The 17,340-nt window shown below is 43.7% G+C and overlaps 1 protein-coding gene across 5 annotated transcripts; it reads right to left on the bottom strand.

Moving 5' to 3' along the window:
• Window positions 1–12,166: 12,166 nt before the first annotated feature.
• LOC130376113 (uncharacterized) lies at window positions 12,167–16,829 on the bottom strand. 5 transcript variants are annotated; one of them, XM_056583341.1, is made up of 9 exons: window positions 16,029–16,829; window positions 15,098–15,307; window positions 14,956–15,012; window positions 14,008–14,697; window positions 13,682–13,868; window positions 13,465–13,586; window positions 13,122–13,350; window positions 12,719–12,865; window positions 12,167–12,614 (listed from the first exon to the last, which is right to left on the bottom strand). In XM_056583341.1, exons 2-9 carry the CDS (start codon window positions 15,203–15,205, stop codon window positions 12,331–12,333), a joined length of 1,824 nt encoding a protein of 607 aa, XP_056439316.1. In that variant the 5' UTR covers window positions 15,206–15,307; window positions 16,029–16,829; the 3' UTR covers window positions 12,167–12,330. The 5 variants fall into 5 exon arrangements, with proteins under 5 accessions (XP_056439316.1, XP_056439326.1, XP_056439320.1 ...); XM_056583351.1 differs by having other exon boundaries at window positions 14,008–15,012; XM_056583345.1 differs by having other exon boundaries at window positions 14,956–15,307.
• Window positions 16,830–17,340: the final 511 nt, after the last annotated feature.

Here is a 17,340-nt window from a genome sequence, read left to right on the forward strand (position 1 = left end):
TGTAGTCGTGAGGCAGGGAGGGAGGGCGGAGGGAGGCTCTTTAACCCACGGTGCAGCCGTTCTGGATGGATGTGGTCCTTCTCCTGATTCTCACCAGCAGTAAACTGCTCTGAATGTGACGAGGTGTCATGAGCTGAGATCCGATGAGACATGATGAGATGAGAGATAATGAGATGAGGTAAGAAATAATGAGATGGGATGAGACATAAAGAGGTAGAATAAGAAATGATGAGATGAGATGAGACATAACGAGAGATAAGACATAATGAGATGCGATGAAACATAATGAGAGATAAGACATAATTTGAGAGATAATGAGATGAGACACAATGAGAGGAGACATAATGAGATGAGATGAGACATAATGAGAGGAGACATAATGATAGATAATACATAACGAGGTAGAATCAGACATAATATGAGATAAGAGATAATGAGAGATAAGAGATAATGAGATCATACATAATGAAAGATGAGCCATAATGAGATGAGGTGAAATATAAAGAGGTAGAATAAGACACTGAGAGTAGATAAGACTCGTAATAAGAGATAAGTCATAACAATGTACAATAAGACATAACGAGGTGAGACAAGACTAAATGAGATTCAAAGTAATTATTCATCCATGTTTACAAATCCGTCCATCTCAAATCCCAGGGTAGCTGTACATAGACCGGAAACTCTTTCACCATGTCATATACGTTCAAAAGAGGTGAGTCCACGCAGACACAGCAGAGAGGTCCCACTGACCTGAGCAGAGCATCCAACACAGCCATTAGAACGCTCCGTCTCTGGGCGCCTTCCCAAACCTCTTCCTAACCCTGCGTTCACACCAAAAGATGCATTTGCTGCCCGAACGCAATGACGCCGAAGTTTTGCGGCGCAGCAAATCAAGTTTAGCGGCGCAGCAAAAGTTTTGCGGCGCAGCAAAGGTTTTGCGGCGCAGCAAAACCTTTGCAGCAAAACCCCTTGCCGTGTGCCGTGCCGGCGCACGGCAAGTTTTGCCCGCTGTGCTTCTGAATTCATTCACAACCATTGCCGACATTACGAGCATTGGATGTCTTTACCTGTTGTGGAAGAGGGAGAGACGTCGGAATGCCCGTCGTTTATGGGTTCATGAGACCATTCGGAGCCTGGAAGGCTGGTGCTGCCTGGCACCCAACTGGGTTTTGTTTGGGGTTGTTATTCTAGCCCTTTAGCATACTCATAGTTTAGTTTAACTGTAAACACAACTACACTACAGAATGCTGATTTGTGGGGTTTTTCGAGTTACTAAATAAATGTAACAGTAGTGAACTCTAGGTCATTCCAAGGGAGTAACACTGATTGGCTGTTACGGCATGTCACTCAGTGGCAACGCCTCAGTGGCAACGCTGTTGAACGCTGATTGGCTGTCATCACGCGTATTTCAACTCGAGCAGCATTTGATGCGCCGCAAAATACGTGAACGCGCCCGCCGCCCGTGCCCGGCAGCGGGCACGGGCATGCCGCACTGCAAATCAGGATGGACCCCATCCTGCCGCACTGCAGCTCAGGATGGACCCCATCCTGGGGTCCATCCTGAGCTCCAGGCAGGGAGCGGGTCTGGATTGGGGAGTGAGCCGCGTCATGACAGGCTGATGTCTGGGTGATGTCAGGTTAGGGCAGGGGTCGGCAACCTTTTGTATCAAAAGAGCCATTTTGGCCCATCTCCCGCAAAAAAAAATTTTTGGAGCCGCAAACTTTTTAATTCACCCCCTCCCCCCTCCGGAGACGCTAACGCTGCGCACCGCACAGACATTTTTTGTGACACTCTGTAAAAAAACACATAGTTCGTTGCATTCATGAAATTATAAAACAACAAAGAGAAAGCTGTTGAAGAACATTTTATTGCTGTTCTAACAGGAAAACCTCAAACTCTTATGAAGAGGAGAAATAACTTTGAAATAAATCAAACATATAGAACGAGTATAATAAGTCTAAACATAAAGAACACCTAAACAGGTAAACATAGGTTTGTTGTCATCCTCTTGATTTTTCCTCGGCCACAGCAATAAACCATCGAATCTGAACAAAAAACAAAATAACACAACAGCTCAGTTTCTAAAATATATATTTTTTGGTGCAAAATAATAGCCTATTAAATGGTAGTGTCCTCACCTGTTTAATGTGATTTCTGTTTCTGAACATCACTGCTGAGCTTTTCTATGTCGGGGCTGTAGGACGTGACCTTCATCTTATCGCAGGATTGCAGGCTGACAATATTTTGATTTGACATAGTTCCAGTGACGTGCAGTCAGGGTAGGCACTGCCTACCCTGACAAAATTCAAACGTAAAAATGTTTATTAAATAATTGTATTTAACAAACTTGTATTTGTATTTGTACCGAGTATTCTTGTGTTTTATATATGCAATATATACGTTATTCCAATTGTTTAGACGTTACGATGACAATTGTATCAGTTACGCAACATCAAATACAAAAAAACGGTAGAATAAGCAGTGCCTTTACTGTCCATTCATTGTGAACGGCAACGAAAAACTAATGTGGCGCATGCGCACTTCGATCCTGTATTCTTTAACATCTACGCCGAAAGGCACAACTCTGCTGTGCCTTTGTACGTAAATATGTTATGCCAGTAATCATCTACGCTACGTATCAAACATGGACCAATCGAAATCGAGATATTATTGGACATTTGCGCAGCTGACGTCATTACACCGGCTACATGTAATCCCCGCGAAACTCAAAAAGTTAAAATGACAGCGACATCTACCGATATTTTAGAGCTAAGAAATTTCTCCAAACTCAATTTTACTCGCAAAAATTAGCTACTGGCAAAAGGGAGGCCTATGCCAACACTTTCTGCACTCTTGCAGAAAAAGGGACCGAAAATTGTTCGCTCGTTTCAAACGGATTGGTACGAGAAAAAGGATTGGCTTTGTGGCTGTGCCACCAGTCAGCGGCTGTTCTGCCATCCCTGCCTGCTTTTTTCATCCAGTCAGACTGTTTGGACTGCAACGGGATACTGTGATTTAAACAACCTGCCCGCAGCTTTAACTAAGCATGAAAAGTCATCAGCTCACATTCAGTGTCAGATTATGCTGAAAACCTTCGGCAATTCACGGATCGACCTTGCACTTGACGAGCAGAGGAGGCTGAATATAACCTGCCACAATGAAAAGGTGAGGGAAAACCGGGAGGCGTTGAAGGATCTGATAAATGCGACCTGCTTCTTTGCAAAGCAAGAGCTTTCTTTTCGTGGCAATGATGAGAGCACTAGCTCTTGCAATAGGAGCAATTACATTGAGTTGCTCGATATCATAGCTGAGAAAGACGAGAGGTTGGCTAGACATCTACGTGCATCTACTGTGTTTTCTGGAACATCTAACAGAATACAGAATGATCTGATCGACTCAGTGGCAGACGTGCTCCTCGCTGACATTAGGAGTGACATTGATGCGGCCCCCTTTGTTGCTGTGGAGGTGGATGAGTCCACTGATGTGACAAATAAAGCCCAAATATCTGTTGTTGTACGTTATGTATGTGAAGGCAAAGTAAAGGAAGCCTTTCTTGGTTTTGATGATGTGAGCAACGACCGGAGAGCAGCAGCCATTTCGCAGTATGTATTGGGCTCGTTAGAGAAATACAACTGCTGCGATAAACTGGTTGCACAGACGTATGATGGAGCCTCTGTCATGGCCTCAGAGCTAAATGGGGTGCAGGCAAAAATTAAAGAGAAGGTGCCCGAAGCTATATTCACGCATTGCTATGCGCACAAGTAAAATTTGGTTCTAGGCCAATCTGCAAAATGCATCCCCGAGTGCAGAACCTTTTTCATGACAGCTGAGGGACTTTCTGCCTTTTTTGGCAAATCATCCAAACGCACCCATCACTTGGATGAGACTGTCAAACGCCGCATCCCGAGAGCAGCAGCAACCAGGTGGAGTTCAAATTCAAGGCTGGTCCAAAGGATTTTATTTCACCTTCCAGATCTACGTGCCATGTTTAAAGGAATCGGCGACAATCCCGACAACTGGGACGGAGAAACATTGGCAATGACTGCTGGGTTTGAGTTGTGGCTAGGAAAACGGTCAACCTGTTTCCTACTGATGGCTTTTGAAGGGATCTTCAATGACACCGATGCCCTCTTTAGCATCCTTCAGTCCAAAACCATGGATATCGGTTTCTGCTGTAATCGCATCAGAGACACAATGAAAGTGTTGGACAGCAAGCGACAGGATTTTGACCGTTTTCATGCACACTTTGAGGAAAGATGTGATGAGATGCAACTCGTTCACCGCGGGACACGAGATGGGCTGTCAAACAAAACAGAACGAGCTCGCATCTACTACTGCATTCTGGACAACGTCAATGTTCAGATGAAGACGAGGTTCGTCGATCACTTTTCTGATCTGGATTTCATTGGACTGGTAGATTGCAACAGGTTTGAGGAGATGTTGCCAGTTTGATGAGAGCAAACTGGAGAAGCCGTCAAAGTATGCCAGGTACTTTGACTTTGTCAGGCTGAAAAGTGATCTTGTGGGGTTGTATGGCTCACAAGAACTAAGGGGCAAATCACCAACACAGCTTCTTGACTTTTTAAAAAATTACGACCTGGAAGCAACAGTTCCTGAAGCAACAAAGTTGCTGCAACTGGTGTTGACAATACCAGCCACTACAGCTTCGGTGGAGCGCACATTTTCCACACTGAAACGCATCAAGACGTACAGTCGGGACCGGACAAGCACGTCTTTCAGCCCTGGCCATTCTGTCCATCGAGAGCCAGAGACTGTGCCAACTGAAGGCCCGTAAAGAGGTATTTTACAACGCTGTGATCGACGCCTTCACGAGGAAAGAGCGGCGGATGGATTTTATCTACCGATAGGTGAGTCAGAAACTATTTTGGGCTTAATTTTGAATTGATAAGTGTGGTTGAATTAATGTCGACTGCAAGCCATTTGCCTTCATGTTCTCATTGTTGCTGACTGACAAACATAATTGGCCGCTGTGCAATAATTAAGGATACAGTGGTTGTATTCTGATGATGTGTGTGTGCGTGCGTGTGGGAGAGTGAGAGTAATAGACGATATGTCATCCTGATTTGATTTTTATTTATTTATGCATGGGCGGAGTGGGACACAAAAATCTCAGTGCCTACTGCCTACCCACTTACTGACTTCACCGCACGTCACTGCATAGTTCATGTAAGAAAATATTTGCTTGCATAAGTATGTGGATCCAAAGATGGACAGGACTCCAAAGGCATACTTCTTGATGTTGTGATAAGTTTCTCAAACACAAGTTTGTCGGGTTTGGTTAGGTTTTCTATTTCGCTCCATTTGTGTTCTCGAGCGAGAATAGCCTTCTGACGGGCGACGTCTTCGAGATCAGCTGTCAGACTTTTGAACTTGGACACCCATACCTCTTTGTCAGCTATGTCACACAGTTCAATTTCAAGATCGGGTTGACTCACGAAAGTGAATGCTGACATGTTCAGCATGGACGGGTCGATGTCCAGGGGTGTGACGGGGAAGGATAATGTGCTTTTTTCCTTTCTGAACTCACTGAATCTTTGTCCAAATGCAGTTTGCATTGCAATGATCGTGTGCTGCAAGTACTCACAATTGATGTTGTTGTGTGACGTTTTGAACTCTCTCAGGGAGGGGAAGTGAGAGAACGTACCTTTCTCCACATCTCTGGCAAACACTGTCATCTTGCGCTCGAACGCCAAAACATACTCCAGCAGCTGAAGGGCAGTGCTTCCTTTTCCCTGGAGACTTCTGTTCAGCATGTTAAGGTGACCTGTCGTATCCACCATGAAGTGCAGCTTTTCCAGCCAATCTGGGTGTTCCAGTTCTGGATAGGTGAGGCCCTTACTTTCCAGGAAAGTTTTCACTTGTTCCAGACAAGCCGCAAACCGTTTAAGCACTTGGACAGCCACCGGACTTTGTTATGCAGCAGGAGATCCGAATATGCGACGCGACTTCATCTAACAATGAACAGAACTGTCGGTGGTTTAACCCTTTTCTTTGGCCTTTTAGCGGTTTCAACTCAATAATTTCTTCCTGCGGCCCGTCAGAGTTCACGTATTTGCATAACAGTGCTAGTTGTTCAATGTCGTTCACATCACTGGACTCATCACAGGCGATGGAGAATGCTGGAGCTGAATTTATGTCGTTAATTTGTTGACTGGTGATGTTTTCTGACATCTTAATGGTCCTGTCCTTTACGGTTTTTGCAGAGAGAGGCATATCTTTAATTTTCTGAACAATTTCAGTTTTGTTTTTAAAGTCCGAGAATAGATGTTCTGATATTTTAATGAATGTCTCTTTCAAGTATTCTCCATCTGTGAATGGCTTTCCGCACCTGACGATCTCCTGAGCTGCCGCAAAACTAGCAGCAGTTGTTGAATTTGGAGACTTGATCCATTTCTTAAAAGTAATTTTACTCTGCTCACCTTTCCGCAGCAGTTCCGAAATCGCTCTTTTCCTTTCATCTCCTGCTTGGTACTTTTCAGTGTTTGTTCTGGAAATGTCTTTCAACATTACATTTTTTGTTATTGGCTAATTTCTCGCCACATATCAAGCATATAGGTAAGCCTGCATCAGTAGTACTGAAAGCAAATGAATCTGTCCACGCTGAATTAAAATCTCGATTTTCCTCTGCCACTTTTCTTTTCTTGGATTTATCCATGGTTAGTTTACTCAATATTAGTCAGAAAGGGAGTTAAATGGTTAAATCTTTAGCTGTCATGTGGCATCAGGGAGTAGCCTACAGTACAGTAGACTACAGTAGCCAGTCAGCAGCGTCAACTGTTGACGTTCTACGTGATCGGTCATGGCCAGCAATGTAAACAAGGAATAGATAGCATAGCATAGCATAGCGATACAATAGTCAAGTAATGAAAAAACTGTAAGGACCTTTATTATCAAAATATAACGTACTGAAACTTTAATATTCAACACACGGTAGGTCTACCACAACATGTATTAGCTTGTAGCTAAATAACTTTTTGACTACGAACTTTAATGCTGTAAACCCTTCTCGCTCAGTATTCGTTTGTGCAATTGGCTGTCAACTGTTCACTCCCCCCCCTCACGGTAGCGCAATTGCGCATCCATTGCGACCTCTCGTTTAGTTGACGATATATATAAAAATATATATATAATATTTTTTTTTTAAGAAAACTGCAGGGAGCCACGGCTGAGGGGCTAAAGAGCCGCATGCGGCTCCGGCAGGGATTAAAACTAACGACGTCCCGTCGTCCCGGGGACGTTATTAATTGTCATCGGGAGGATTTTTATTCTCTCTCGGGTCGACCTCGGGAGGAAGAGAATTTTGCGGGCACTGACTTCATTCTTCTGAGTTTTCAACACTTTCTGCGATGTTCGCGATCGGTGGAAAGACAGGCTATTTAATGGAAAGGGCTTCGTTCAATTGGCTGGCGCGCTCGTGTTTGTGTTGTTCAGTGAGACAGCGGGGGTAAAATCCCCCGTTCGTCAGGCTTTCTTGGTTCAATGTAGAAGGCGGGGCTGCGCACGGAGTCAAAAAAAAAAGTGGGCCGGCCCACCAGGAGACTTCCCGACCTCCAGCCTATGCTGCAGAGCGAATTTAAATCGCCGGCAGAACGGCCTGGGGGTCTAACACGTCATTTATCTGAATTTAATTTATCTTAATTTCATATATATACATAGCATTTCACATTAATCGCAATTATTACATGGGTCTTCTCAATGCCATGGAACGCTCCGTTCCCTTGCATGGGACCTTCACAACTTCCGGCGGTGAATAATATTTGATAATTCACCGTTACTAAGTATAATCATGAGTATAATTGACCGCTGTCAAGGAAAACAACAGATTTTTCGCCTCTAATGAAGTCTTTGGTTTCACTCCGCAAGTACCGGTAACTTTTCAATCCCAGCGTCTTCGGTTGCTAAGCAACGTCAATGTCTTTGGCGGACTATTTCTCTGCTGATCAACACTACGAATGCAGTTGGTATCAAATCAATTGTAAAAAGACACACGATGTGCAGTTATTGTTTCGTTTTGGCAAGTAGCCGTGTAATAAGCGGGATATGTAGAGAACATCGCCGGTCTCGATCGAAGATAAGCCCCTTCAGGGCGAAGGCAGTCTCGCGCTGCTCGAGCGGCAAGCAGTGCGAGAGCCTTCTGCTCTGCGATCACAGGCGCAAAACTGGGGTCACGTAGATAGACCACAGTTCTGCGAGGGTGTTGCTTGTCATCTGGAAATAAATATACTATTTCATCAACTTAATGTATTGTGTTTTTATTATATTATCAGTAGCCCTAAGTAACGACTCAAAATGTAAAAAATATTTATGGGAAAAATTCGGGACGATTCGGGACGGTTCAAAATGTTTTTCGGGACGTTTCTGGGACGGTGGTGAAAAAAAGTTAATCTTAACCCCTGGGCTCCGGAGCCGCAGGTTGCCGACCCCTGGGTTAGGGTGATGGCAGGTTGATACGGACATGAAATACAAGTTTCTGCTTTATGGGCGCATGTCTCACAACAAAGTTGAAGAACCGCTAAAACAATACAAGGATACGATATGAAGATTTGACGGATGATTGTGCTGCTTGTCAAGCATTCTAAGCCATTCCAGTTGGAAGGGAGCCTGAGGAATACATGCGGAGCTGAGCTGATCCCTTTAGACCACTGGAACCCAGCTCCCTGTTGTACTTATTCCAGAACACACATGAGCACACACACCTGTAGCAGTCAGAGCGACGCCATCCACAACGCCATGTCCCCTATTCTATCACACCAACGAGCATTCAGCAAAACAAACGCAGTAGTAAGTGATCAATGAAACAATAATCAATCAAAGAGCATGAGCAAACAGGAAGGTGATGATGAGGAGATCAATAATCCCTGCGACGCATCCGTCCCAAAGTGTGTTCAAAGTGAGGGTTACGGCCCCCTTGTGGCTGTGGAAAATCATTCAAATTTCAAATGTTATTAATTTACTTTCTTTCCACTCGCAATCCTTGCCTCAAAAGAGTTCCCGTTGACTGATAATTTACCCTCTTTCTAAGGAGTTCTGTCAGGTTACCTGCTCCTACTCCACTCCTTTCAGGGATCCTAGTGGCTTATTAGACCCTGCCGACTAATAAACTGGAATGTGTGAGTGTGTGAGTCACCGTCTTGAAGGCTTCCTGAGAACAAGCAGAAAGAATGGATAGGTCACGCAGTTGGACCTGTGTGTTCATGTGCTGCGCCCTAGTGGGTAACTTTAGGTAATGCAAGCAGTTGCATTATTTATGATTTTAGGTTATCAGACAATTCATTGTTTTCTTATGGGATCATCCTCTGCTACCTCTGTTTTAGTACATTAGGGTTAGTTATTAATTAATTATTATTAAACCTTTAATAACCTTTTCTTTCACTAGCTGGTTCCAGTCCATCACCCTGCAAAATAAGAACCGCCTGTTGAATGTTCTTAAGGTCTGCTCAAAGATCATTGGGCAGCCTGTCCGAGCACTCTCCCCCCTATGTGACCAACAGAATGTAAAATCTGCCCGTAGGATTCTTCAGGCCCCCTCCCGTATCCTGTTTACTGAGTTTGAGTGGCTCCCCTCAGGACGCAGACTCCGTTGTCCATTCTGTCGGACACAAAAGAGGAAGGCAACCTTCATCCCCAGGGCTGTCCAGCTCCTTAATGCTGACCACTAACTTAACATGCAGCATTACATGCTGCAATGTACTTTATAATGGGTTTGAGTGTGATGCGTGTGTTGTTGATTATACAGTGTGTGGTTGCTTATGTTTGTTGACTGTGTCTTGTGTTTTTTAAGCTACTGTCATGTGCCCCCTTTAAATTGCCCCTCGGGGACGAATAAAGTGATTTGAATTGAATTGAATTGAATCAGTAAAAGTAAGGGAACGGTACAGTAAAGGGTAGTTAGAATTGATCACTGCAGTGATATAAAATAGGTAAACAGCAAGACATGTGGGTTATTAAAAGACATTTAAGCACTAAAACTCGTTTGACAAATGATGCATGTTCTCCAACACTGAATGAAGACTGTAACGCCATTACACTGTAATGCCACCATCTGCCACATTGCTTAAGCCTATCCTACAGTGGCCTACCTCCTAAGGCCTATCTTCCTACCTCCAAGGCCTACCTTCCTACCCCCTAAGTCCTACCTCCTAAGGCTTACCTTCCTACCTCATAATTACTACCTCCTAAGGCTTACCTTCCTACCTCATAATGCCTACCTCCTAAGGCTTACCTTCCTACAACCTAAGGCAAACCTTCCTAAGGCCTACCCTCCTACCTCCTAAGGCCTACCTTCCTAAGGCCTGCTTTCTTACCTCCTAAGTCATACCTTCCTACCTCCTAAGGCCTACCTCCTAAGGCCTACCTTCCTAAGGTCTACCTCTTAAGGCCTACCTCCTAACCCCTACCCTACGGTGGCCTTGGGTGCTCAACGTGGGTTAAAGGGGTAGTTCGGAATTTTGGACATAGGGCCTGATTCCCAAGTGAGCATTGGTATTCTATATCACTGGAGACAGTTTTCAACACATTTTATTCAGTCCTTCTAGTTGCGGAGTTCTCTCGTGCTAGGCTAGCGCAAGTGAACGGGAAAAGCTAGCCTGCTATTAAAAACAGTCTTACCCACTCCACAGTACACCCGAGGTCAATCAATAATAACACCAGACTATAGATTTAAATGTCTGTTTATAGAATAATGTTAGAAATAAAACCAACCTTGCATTGCATTGCATTTTGAGGGAATTGCTGGGTCTCAGCAGCAGTGTTATATTCCTGGTAGTAGGTTACGGCAGCGGCGGACTGATACCTAGGTTACCGGCTCTAGTTTATTTACCTGCCGCTGTCAATGCTACAAACGCCGAGTACAGTGAACGAAGGAATTAGCGTATTCAATTAAAAAGATATGGCCACGTTTGGAGGGCTTAGCGATGCATCTGCTTTTGATGACGATAATGAGGAATATGTTGTATCCAACGAACCGTACATGTACGAGCCGGAATACACGGATGAAGAACTGAGAGAGATGGATGCTCAAAGGGCAGAACGAGAAAGAGCGTCTTTAGAGACCGTCCCCGCTGGAGCTGCAGTAGAGAACCGGGACAGAACAACGGGAGACTGGTGGTGCCAGTGCAGAAAATGTATTCAAATGCCGACAGGGGACGAATGCTTTTGCTGCAGGGAGTGGGACTTAGTCATCCCACAGATGCAAGAGCTGGACACAAGCATTCAGGATCTCGATGTGTCTGGGCATAGCGCCCCCCGAGACAGGGCAATCTGCATTACGGAGCACCAGGACTTTCTACCCCTTCTAAATCGAGGAGTGCTGGAAACATTCTTCTCCTTTGATAAAATAAATTGGAAAAGAAGACCCAGACCTGCTGGACCCAACGGCCAGTTGTCAATGTTGTAAGTGTGCAATCCAAACAAAATGTAATTGTGCTTTGCCATGCATGAACATACCATATATAATAATTTAATTGATTTATTAAAGTGCAATCAATCAAATATTATACATGGTATGTTCATACATGGACTCCAAGTCTGCTTTATTATAGGCTAGGCTCTTTACCATTGATGCAGGCCTACAACCACAGCCTCCGTCTAAAGAGTGGCTGATGGAGAAAGCTTAGAATATCTAGCCAGCTATTATTTTTTATTAACTAAGAAGTTTCTTAATTACAATATTGCTCTGGTTAAAAAGGTCCTACCAGGACTAAAGGCAAAAATGAAATACACAAGCGTGACTTGCTTGGACAATTTTTTTACTATATAGACATAGGCCGTAGGCTTTTTAGCCTGATCAATTCAGCAAATCAGTCTACCACCATGAACAGCAGTAGGGCCATTGTCTTTGTGTGCTATTACCATAGTTTAGCTGTCTTTCGTAAGAGCCTGCTCCCAAAAGCTAACTTGTATTCCTTCTTGTTTTAGGCAGTACCGATTGGTGGCTTACAGAATCGTTCTTGAGTGGGGGTTGAAAGGAACACAGCTGGGAAGAGGAAACCGACGTGTTCTTCCATCCTGTGTAGTGACCAGCATCCGAAACAAATACCCTTCGGCCGCTGGACAATATGTTGGATTCAGGGAAGCACAAGATGCTCTGAGATTGTTTTGAACACAACACTACTGTAGTCTACTAGAAAACATTTACTACTTCAACAAATCCTTTATATCAAACACAAAAAGAAGACATACATTTGGTTACAGATGACATTACTATTGTTTACGGTAACATTTTAACAACAATGTACGCGTATATGGTTCAATAAATGTTTTGCTGTTGATCTTTTTACTAATGTTTGCAGACAGTATTTAGCACCACACTAAACTCCAGTTAGACTTTCATTTTCCGTTTTAAAACGGGAGACGTGCTCTGCAATACTTTGATCTTTGTCCGGTCTTGGAGTGGTGGCTATGTTGTCGGGTATAGTAGCTGCTTGCTGGATATAAAAATGTGGATCTGCAAACTTCACAGTAGGATCCATGCGCCTTTCCAGGACCCGCTCCACCAAATCCTTCCTGAATGTCTGCCTGGTTGGCTCGTACCTCTTCCTGGCAACCCATCTTTTAGATTGTTTGGGAAAAACCAAATTGTATCTCGGAGTCCCTGAGGGAGACAAAATGCACAGCAACATAAACAAACCGAGACTCGGCAAGCACTTTTTAAAGAAGGCTTACAATTTTGCAGTTATCTATTATGTGTATGCTTACCATCACTGGTCGTTGCTTGTTGACGGCCAACATTCTCGTTGTTGTCCATCACAGAGAGTAGGGTGCGTGCCTTCATAGAGCTGTAGGCGAAGTGAAGCCTCTTTTCAGTGTACTTCAGCATTGCACTGTGGTACACCTCCAGGGCTCCTGCAGTTTATATTAGTTGGTTATTACCTTGTGAATGGTATCCAGAATGTTTATATTCAAAAATAGTTTGTATAACGATGTTGGACAGTCTATGCCTTTATTCATTAAATCGCAAACGGTTACACAGTAGAAACTCTCAATGGCAGATGTGCTAATATCTAAAGCACTCATGGCAGCATGTTATTTTAAGTAGAGCATTACAAAAATATATTTTAAGTTGTGTAAATGCTCAACTAATTGGTAGCAGCAGACATACCTGTATGTTGGAAGAGAGTCATGTGGTTGAGGTCTTTCAACAGGTTCTTGTTCAGTACGTGGTCCGACAGTGTCTGGAATGCAGCAGAGTCGGTTTGCAGCCATTTCTTCCTTCTCTGCTGCTCTTCAGTGAGGTCCCGGTGGTAGCAAGTCCTCTCCTGTCCGTCTTCCTCCCAGCGATGTATGCCACAAATGTGATGGAGAACGGACGTCCAGCGGCGTTTCAACTCCTGCCAAAACACAGTTTTTCAGGGACACACACAAACATTATACCAAAAACCCCAAGTCCAGAAAATAAGAAAAAATCATTACAGAAAACAAGAAAAAACATTGAATGAACTTGCCTCTGCATCACCCCCGCATGACTGGCAAGACCACCACAGGTGATTAGTAATAGCCTTTAGCCAAGGCTGCAGATCGTTGTTTTTTTTGTGGTTTGCAGCCGCAGTCAACTTTTTCTTCAGTCCTAAGAAATAAAAGGACAATGACGGTAGGGATGAGAGAGAAGAGGGGGCGGGGGAGGTTTCAACAGAGAATGATTGCATTTAGTAAAAAGCTTACCTTTTGCAACATGCCAAGGGTCAAACTGGTGCTGGATGTCAGAGTAGGTCTCTCTCATAAGCTTCCTGATAGAAGGAGAGCGGTCTGTAGTGATGACATCCACTCTAACTCCTGCCTGAAGCAAACGGTCCAGACCCCTTCGAAACCCCAGGGTCTCCATGGCTGGTGAACTGGTCGCCTCTGTAACCTTTGTAATGACAATCAGTGTACGTTATGAGTGACTACTTCACCTTCCACCAATCACTCAATTGCCCCCCCCCCCCCCAAAAAAAAAATACAACTGCAATGAGAGTAGACAAGCATTATAAACATTTCTGTCTATTTACCTGAACTAAATCCACCATGATGATTTCCTGTGTTTCATTACTCATGAAACTGTATGTAGTGTACTTTGCACTAAATCCAGGTGAATCAGAACGACCATCACCGCAGATTGAAATCCCTCCACCAACTGTCTGTAGTTGTAGATTGCTCATGATCTCTTCGTGATGGTCACGGTATGCATACTCAATCACTGGTATGAGGAAGGTGGATTGCAGGGAGTAAAATGTAGTCTTCTTTGGAATTTGGAGATTCAGTAGTTCAGCCCAATCAAAGATTTCCGTGAAAGTTGAACCTGTGAACAGGATGGATGAGGCAACCAGCAGGTTGTTTTCGGGCATTCCACGCAGTTGAGAACATGACTCCCATTCACCTGAGTGTCCTTTCATACAGCTCCACTTGATGTGTATGCGGGTCCCACTAGTGGTCACTTTCTTGTCTGCCTCTTCAATTAACACTCCACACTGTTGGCATGTTGTGAAGAGCTGCATTAGCTTGGACTCGTTTACTATCCATTTTTTTTCTGACCAGTTCTTGGTTCCTGCAGCCGAGAGTATGTCAGGTATGTCAGAGCTGGAGGAGCTTGATGTGCTGAATAGTGGAACAAAGCTACTGTCAACTGGATGACTTGGAGAGGCCTCAATTGAGCTCATACTCAGATCCAGTGGGTTGTCATCTTCAGCTACTGTTTTTTCCTTATTTAGAAACAACAAAATTCAAATGAATATGCAAATATATCTACTGTTTCAATTGTGGAGTGGACAACAGATGTCTATTGCCGGTGAGCCTAAGAGCAGAGAGACCAGGTAAAACTGTGAACATGAATCAGACAAGTAATTGTTACGTTTTTACACTGCATTGTCCTTTTATAAGAGCGTATAATCATTGTCATCAGTGTATGAAGTCATAAATGTCAAACAGCTACCAGTATTTATTTGAGTTCAATCTCTTACTAGTGCTGATGGCATTTGGATTTCCTTCGGCTGGCCTGATGCTGCACTGTGGGTCACCTATACAAAAAACATGAATGCAATGAAAATACAGTTGTCACAGATCACAATATGAATGAAACAATCATATAAATCACAAAATTACCTCAATTGACCTCCAATTTCGGAGAGGACGGCAGGCAAAATAGAAACCAGATGAGGAACGCCGTTTCTGTGGGCGTGGCGAAGCCTGTTCTGGAGTGGAGATGAACATCTTCAATGCACCAGAACACTCAGTTGCGTCCTTGGATGATCCTGGTCCGGCGGAGTCCTTTTTAGGGGTGGACTATGGTGCAGTGCACATCTCCTGTGTTTTCTTTTCAGATAACAACAATAAGATATAAAAATTTAATGTATTACAACATAAAGACAAATAAACAACTATCATGGATTGTAAAGACGATCAAATTCAAGTACAGCTGTACAGTAGGCCTACGAGGTTTGAGAGACTGTTGGACCAATTCATAAACCACTACACTTCAAAGTTGCTAAACGACGGCTGCATCCATGATTGTTGCCTGTAGGCCATGCACAGAAGCCTCTTCTGTTGCCAATGCAATACTTTTAGCCCAAAAGTTATAGTACAAAACGTTAGCATAAACTCATGCTCTTGTTATGGAATATATCCTAAATGTTTGCAAGATTCTCTCTCTCCCCCTCTCCCTCTGACACACACACACACACACACACACACACACACACACACACACACACACACACACACACACACACACACACACACACACACACACACACACACACACACACACTGATGTGAACTCTCTGCCAGGGAAGTTTTGCATGTACACATTAGGAGCAGACAAAACTTTTCTATCAGCAATTACCTAAAGTTAGCAATTAGCCACTCAGGTACCAAGTGTGTAGCTATACCATTAGCTAACGTTGTCACTGACTCGCCAAAATGCATTGAACTGTAACTAATGTCCGCTAACATTGTCATCATGAATCTATCAGTAGGCTAACATTATGAAAGGGGCAAGATTTATTAGCTAGAGTAGCCTACAAAAAGTTATTACCTGTTCACCAGTGGCTGTTGGTGCATCTGAAAAGACGGAAGGCACCGCATTCGATTTCAGCGATGCCTTGCTCTTGAGGTTGCTTGGTTTCTCAAAGTCGTCCGGTCTGAAATGATCGCTACAAATCTTCCAATTGCGCGCAGTTTCCGCCGGTGTTTTTATGTCCAAGCCTCCAGCAACAAGCCACAGTTTTGTCCTTTCTGGGTCTCGGGTTGGAAATTGGTGGAAACTTTGGCTTGACCATCTGTTGGGTTTATTTGTACAATTTCTGAAAGCACACTGAACCACCATGTTGCCTACTCGTTCAATTGCGCTTCTGTCCCACGCTTCTCTGTTTACGTTCTTCGGTCGTGATTCGGTTACAAAACTAACTGGCGCAAAGTAAAATTCCGCTGCTGCTGAGAAAGTAGTCCCTCGATGATTCATTCGATGCAAGGTTAGTTTTATTTCTAACATTATTCTATCAACACAGACATTTAAATCTATAGTCTGGTGTTATTATTGATTGACCTCGGGTGTACTGTGGAGTGGGTAAGACTGTTTTTAATAGCAGGCTAGCTTTTCCCGTTCACTTGCGCTAGCCTAGCACGAGAGAACTCCGCAACTAGAAGGACTGAATAAAATGTGTTGAAAACTGTCTCCAGTGATATAGAATACCAATGCTCACTTGGGAATCAGGCCCTATGTCCAAAATTCCGAACTACCCCTTTAAGCTAACTCCTGCAAACAGACAAAACACAAGCAAATGAGGAGAACGTCGCCATCGGTTTGACACCACTGCGCGGCACCTTAAGAAAATACATGCAAACACACAGAATACAAACCGATTAAGGAAAACACCTTGTTTGATGTTCACAATAAAGGTTGGAAGTTAAAGTTCTAAGCTGGTTCATTAACCAACATGTTTATGAAGCAACATAACACACATGTAGGATCAGTAGCGTAAGTTAACCAAACTCCCTGGTGAACTTGAGATGAACACCTCCGCTATAGTTTGGTGTCTGCATAGGTCAAACGAGAACACAATAACTGTACACAGCTAATTACTCTGATGACGCACGCATATTATTTAGAAAGCCTGCACCAAGCTCAGCAAACACGTCACAGGCACGGCATGGATTGATCAGGTGTTTCAAAAGGACACTGAAGCGTCTCGACACAACAATATTATCTGAATCATGCAATGTTACATCTTAGCTCTACACCACTGAAAGATACACACTGACAACTTCAATGACGTCATGGGGCACAATTTCACGGCAAATGTGTGTGTGTGTGTGTGTGTGTGTGTGTTTATTGCCTATTAACCTCT

Source organism: Gadus chalcogrammus, chromosome 2 (genome assembly GCF_026213295.1).
Source record: "Gadus chalcogrammus isolate NIFS_2021 chromosome 2, NIFS_Gcha_1.0, whole genome shotgun sequence".
Lineage (NCBI taxonomy): Eukaryota > Metazoa > Chordata > Actinopteri > Gadiformes > Gadidae > Gadus > Gadus chalcogrammus.

What these genes read in the sequence shown, in the direction of transcription:
- LOC130376113 (XM_056583341.1), bottom strand. Translation starts at nt 15,205, where the DNA reads ATGTTCATCTCCACTCCAGAACAGGCTTCGCCACGCCCACAGAAACGG. An exon ending in GAAATTGGAGGTCAATTGAG is followed by an intron (nt 15,013 to 15,097) that starts GTAATTTTGTGA and finishes TTTTTTGTATAG; the next exon opens with GTGACCCACAGTGCAGCATC. An exon ending in TCCAAATGCCATCAGCACTA is followed by an intron (nt 14,698 to 14,955) that starts GTAAGAGATTGA and finishes TTTCTAAATAAG; the next exon opens with GAAAAAACAGTAGCTGAAGA.